The 6,000-nt window shown below is 40.7% G+C and overlaps 1 protein-coding gene across 3 annotated transcripts in view; it reads left to right on the top strand.

Moving 5' to 3' along the window:
- The window catches only part of Ing5 (inhibitor of growth protein 5), a 48,347-nt gene that overhangs the window by 5,983 nt on the left and 36,364 nt on the right, over positions 1 to 6,000 (top strand). The window contains exons 1-2 of one of the 3 annotated variants that reach the window (XM_068372172.1): positions 789 to 929; positions 4,008 to 4,102. In XM_068372172.1, coding sequence (XP_068228273.1) covers positions 923 to 929; positions 4,008 to 4,102 — 102 coding nt within the window. In that variant the 5' untranslated portion in view covers positions 789 to 922. Of the gene's footprint in view, positions 1 to 788; positions 930 to 1,237; positions 1,357 to 4,007; positions 4,103 to 6,000 lie in introns of those variants that run through there. The other 2 variants (XM_068372169.1, XM_068372173.1) reach the window with 2 other exon arrangements.

The raw sequence follows: 6,000 nt of genomic DNA, 5'->3' as shown, positions 1-6,000 counted from the left end.
TATATATATATATATATATATATATATATATATATATATATATATATATATATATATAAATATTTATATATAGTATATTTCATGTTATGAAGTTTCTATAAAGACTTAATATTACCAACATTACTTGCAATGTGTCAATAGGTGTATTAAAAGTCAACTATTGATTTTCATAATTTTATACTTAGTAATTGTTTTAATTATTGTACAAAAATCTCAGATGTACTTTCTCGCGACCAAAGCATTGATGTGTTGAGAGTGGTTTCTACTTTTCATAACGAAAAAAATATTTCTATGGAATTTGTCCTAATATATTACTGTCGACCTTTACCGATTGCAAATTCTGATTTAGGAATAAAATTGTAAAACGTTTATTCATTCATTTTAAGTATTGAGTTTTTGGTAAATGAGAAAAGTTGATTCATATATGAATTGCTTACTCTCTTTTCTAAAAAAAAATATATAAATGACATTCATTGCCTTAATGCCAAGTAAAAGAGCTTTATAATTAGAAATTATTTAGTACGCAACTTTCATGTTGAAAGTAGCATGCACTGCATAAAAGTTTCAGCACCAAAATGAAAAAGACAACCAAACTTTTTTTTTTCTCGTGCAAATTCCGAACGCGTGAACATCGATGGGGGGAAGCTTTAAATAAATCAACAATCACGTACATATACACAATACTGTGCTTTACGTACACATAACGCACATACAAACATACATACACGGGGCAGCTGTCAACTAGGCAGAGGAGGGGAACGTTTTAGTTGGCGTCCACCAGTAGCCAACACTACTAGCTACGTCCTTTCTCTCCGACAGCTAGTAGGACCCATCAAATCTGTCGCTGTTGTGATCGCTTAAAGCATTTCCATTGTTTAACAAAGTCATTTCGAAGAAATTGTTCAGCCGAGTTGCTGTTAATATGGAAAGTAAGTGGCAAGGCTATTGATTTGTTGTCAGGTTAAGGCTCGAATACTAATTCAACAGAGATGTTTTGTGTTGAACGGAACACTCACTAGGCAGTAGCGTCTTTCCACATATCACCTTCAATATGTTTTTGGATTTCGCATTTATAGAATGGATTTATTTTCATGCTTCTTATTAACGCCTTCTAGTAATATTATCAATCAAAATTTTCACTGTAACATTACCATTGTGAACTTGCGATATGTATTCCAAGGTCTTTGTTACCAAAAGGACGCCAACGAAAGTGAAGCTAACCGTTGCCATAGTAACGGGACGCTACTTTCATGACGTCACAGGTGTATGACGTCATATATCTATGACGTCAAACATCATCAAAACATTGGAGTTTCAAAATGGCGACGGGATTGCACCTCGAACAGTACATAGATAGTAAGGAAGTATTTATTGATTACTTTAGTTTGAATATATATGAAGACAAGTATAAATATATTGGTGTATTATTATTTTATTTTGGTCAATTACACGAAGAATGCAGACGTAGTTTTAGAGGAATTCTACTTTCAAAATGCAACTTTCGCGGGACCGATTTTCGGACCAGGTTACTGTAGAAAGTGAATTGAAAAAAAAAAAAATAAGTTTACAGAAACATATGATAATTTGAAATTAGTTTTACCATTTGTGAATTATGATTTAGTGTTACCTTGCCAGGGGTAAAGCCACTTGGGAAGCAAACTCAAGGGTAATACTTAGCCTTAGGTAAGCTAAGGATACAGCAGTCAAAGGGGGTTTACGATAGGTTACCCCCGTTAGGTAAGTAGGTAAGGATACGGCTTCTAGGTTAGGTTAGGTGTTCTTGTGTTTGTGTCCCTTTTAAAATGTGGGTTTTCAATCATAAAATTTTGAAGCCTTGGAGCCTTTGTATATCGGTGGCCAGTTCCTCGCACGTTCATTAAAAATTGACCTCAACTAACCTAAACTTTCCCCCTATAACCTAACCTACAAGCCATGTCCTTACCTACTTACCAAATTGCAGGGGGCGTCACTCCCTTACACTACTGTATTCTAAGTTAGACATAATAATACATATAGATGGCTGCTATCATACATACACCCCAAAGCCTCTATCCCGACAAACTACAAGGCTCCGTATTCCCTCCCTAGTAGCTAATGATGCATCCACAGAGGGTATAACTATAATTTTCTGAATGTGCTCTTTAGAGCTACTCGAGTAGTAACACGGCATCCCGCGTCTTTTCTCAGTAGAGAATGTTAGAGTTTCACTCACTCATAGGCAATGAACCGCCATCTTTCTCTGTGACGACTGGGGTCTGATTGGCGGAAGCGGTTGCTGAGAGGGTATCTATGTTAGGTGGGCTGCTCGACCGCTGATCCGAGTTGTCTTGGTTTGGGATGTCTTTATTGGTGGGGAGAAGGAACATTTCTTGAGTAGCGTTTCAAGGACTAATTCTTCTGTTATTTGGAGGGCTGCCGATGATCACAGTATTCTTAATGATCTCCTCATGCTTCTGTTGTTTATCTGGAGTACATGTGCTCATATTGCACCGTGCTGGATGTGGCAAAACAGCAAGGAGTAGGAAGAGCACATGCCTTCCAGATCCACAGCAACAACATTAAACGTAAGGAGATGTCAAGAATTCTTGTTTTGTTGTATTAGTGATGATATACAGCAACTAAGTCAGGTTAGGTTAGATGAATTTAGGTTGTGTTACATTTGATTGAATACTGCCCTCCCCCCCTCTTCAGGTGCTCCCAAGATTTTTGTAATTGGACATAATTTGTCATTACTGTGTTGGAGTTTAACTTAAGTTAACTTGATGGTAAATATTTTCTTTGCACAATATGCTAGGGTAGCATAGCATAATCTAGCCAAAGGCTGAAACTTGATTCAAATATGACTTACAGGTGAAGGTTATTAGATTTACTGTACCATGATTAAAGACATAACTTCCGTGATAGTGTTAGAAATCTAAAGAAATATCTCCCCTATCCTACCTTGACAAGGTGTAGGAAGGAGAAATATGCACCAACCCATTGAAAATCTTGCGCAAGGTACACTACTATACAGTCTTATCATTCCGAACCGCTCTCCCCTTTAAAAGTTTAAAGACTACTCATTTATGGCAGAGGCAAGGGATAGTGACAATGCCCTAGCTAGCAGGACAATGACCTAGAGACTGACCATAATGATCAATGCCCTAGACCCCTTTCCATCTAAGCTAGGACCAGGGAGGAACAGGCAATGGCTGCTGATGACTCAGCAAGTAGACCTATAGGCTCCCTAAAACCCCCCCAGCCTTAGCTCACATCCTAGGCTCCCCAAACCCCCTATCCTTAACTCACAAGAATGGTGAGGGTGCAGACACTAAAAGAAACTACTGTATTCAGTTTGAGCAGGACTCGAACCCCAGTCCAGCGAATACTAGGCGGGGACGTTTCTAATCTTATTGCATAGGCAAGTCCGTATCACCCTATACATCCCTGTGATGGACAGATAGGTGTTTCTGAAGTCATCTACTTTGCTCCTGTACGGGACAATGTAGACTTATAGTGAGTCCTACTATTTTAAAGGATGAAATGTTTATACAGTATATGAGTAGGAACAAATAATAATTTGCATTTTTCCTAGCTACTGTATACAAACCTGAGTTCTCTAAAGTTAAACTTCCTACCTGAACCACCCCTCTCACTCCTGAGCTGAAGGTAAAAAGTGAAGAATCCTTGATAGATGGGTTGGCGGAGCTACTGGCTTGCTGGCATCACCTGTTGTTGACTAACATTATCAAATTGGATGGCCATTCCAACATCGCTGAAATCATTCCCTATTTTAAATGAGTCTTGGTTTTTATAGCTAGGAAAAATATAAAGTACCTTTAAAATTTATTATACGGTATTGAAGTATTCTCATTGAGAGAATTTTTTAGATCTGAAATTTTTAAGAATATGTTAGTTATGTATCTATGCTCTAAAGATAAGTACGGTATTAGCTTTGTGTTACATAATAATTTAGTTAATGGCGTTCAGTACATTATATGGTAATTATTTTAAAATTATTTTTCCAGGTTTAGAAAATCTCCCAACAGAGCTGCAACGTAATTTCCACCTAATGAGAGATCTTGATCAACGTTCTCAGGATGTCATGAGGAACATTGACCAGGTAAGGATATCTCATTTTTCCTGTATATTTATTGACTGGGAGCTTTCACACTCGACACTATTGATGGAAAAGAAACTGATAAAAATTGCGCATCAATAGAAATGTCATGTTTACTCAAAATTTTTTTATTATTTTTATCATGGAAAGATCAATCCATTTTTAGTTCTTATACAAACCTTGAACTTTTAATAGAAGTATGCCCAGCTAAACTGGAAACCAGTTTAAGTTTTTAGCAAGGTAAACACAGCTGGCTGTCAGGTGGCACGGAAGGGGCTATCCTTCACATTGACTTGTTGCTGAAAAGTACAGACATAGAATTCCTTATTCATGATCTTGATATTGATCTTTGGGACCATCTTTCAAATAGTTCTTTATGCATGCTACAAGAGATTTTTCATAATTCAGACCATCCATTCCATTCAGATCTTCCCAGACAGTACCATCCTCTACATAGTATTAGGTATGTAGTTAATTCTAACAGCCATGCATTTTCCATCATATAGCACAGTATAAGACAGTTTTTTCAGTAATTGGAATACAAACCACGCTATTTAATAGGGGTATTGCTTTCAGCATAGCTGAAATGACGAGCCATTAATTTTTATAACGAGGGTTTACTACCCACGCCGCTTGTTAGCAGGGGTAGGAAGGGTAGTTTGCTACCACTCCCCCTCACACACCTGTGATTGAGCTCACTTTGCTCTCGGCTCGGATGGTGGTCGGACATGTCCGCTCTCATCCTTGCCGTCATATTGGCAGCTGTTAACGCTTTTCGTTCTTTCTTTTTCTAGAATACTGTGTACGTGAAGTTGGCCTCTGCGACCATGCGCACCTGCCCTGGTCTTCCCGACCGCCCCTGTGGAACATTCATGTCGGTGGTCGAGACCAATCTTCACACCTTTGTCCTTTTTGTAGGGGCCAACGGTGTGATAGTGTCAACAAATGTAGCGAGTGGTCTGCCTTCCAGTGGGAGAGGTTTTCGCGACGGCGGTAGAAGAAGTCCAAGCGGGATGTTTCTTCTTAGAAGGTTGCTTCGAAGGAAGAAAAACCCAAGGCCTCTTCTTCCGTCGCCTAAACCTCCTCCGAAGCTCCTAGTCTCTTTTGAGAGACCGTCGAGTAGTAGCGTAGACCGAATTATTTCATTCCAACCTCTGGTCTAGAGAGATGACGTTGCTTCCCCTAGCCAAGCAGCTCCACCTCTCCCCCCGGGGGAGGCCATGTCACTAACTTCCCTCTTTCAGATTTGGGGCTCACGGGTTCGCCCTCCAAGGAGGTTTTGTTTGATTATATCTGCCTGGGTGGTGCTGTCAAGCAATCGTCGTTACCGTCAGAGGTAGATCCCCTGACTCTTGTCGACGTTGTTGTGTCAGAGGTGTCCCATGTGGCGTCACCCGTCTCCTCTGCCACTCCAGACTCTACGGTAGCTGACGGCTTAGTTTCCCCCGTTCCTGACCATCCTCCGAGGGGGAAACTAAGTTCATCATCAGTCTCTCCTGCTAGTGTTTCTTTCCCTCGGGGGAGTTCACTTACAGAGACTCCTCTTCGGAGGACTGCTGACGATCAGCTAGCTGATCCTATGGCCCCCAGAGGGCGCATCCGTTGGAAGGCTCGCCTTCCTCTTCGCCATAGAGGCCTTCCTTCACCTACGGTGAGGAGGTGCCTCTTAGGTTCAACGTCGTCTATGCAGTCCCCCGCAGAGGAGCCTCTAGACCGATCTTCCATTACTGCACCTGCATCGGTATTGGACCTCTCTGTAGATCATTCGCGATCTCCTTCGGGGGAAGGTCGTCCTTTTAAAGGACACGTCGACCTTCCATCCGACAGACCTGCTGACCTTCCATCGCCGTTCCTGCTTGGGCCTATCACGGCTCCACCTGAACGCGCTATTGCGCGCCCAC

The sequence above is a fragment of the Palaemon carinicauda genome, chromosome 4, assembly GCF_036898095.1.
Source record: "Palaemon carinicauda isolate YSFRI2023 chromosome 4, ASM3689809v2, whole genome shotgun sequence".
NCBI lineage: Eukaryota > Metazoa > Arthropoda > Malacostraca > Decapoda > Palaemonidae > Palaemon > Palaemon carinicauda.
Note: the sequence above shows the minus strand (reverse complement) of the source record. Positions and strands in the feature narration are given on the sequence as shown.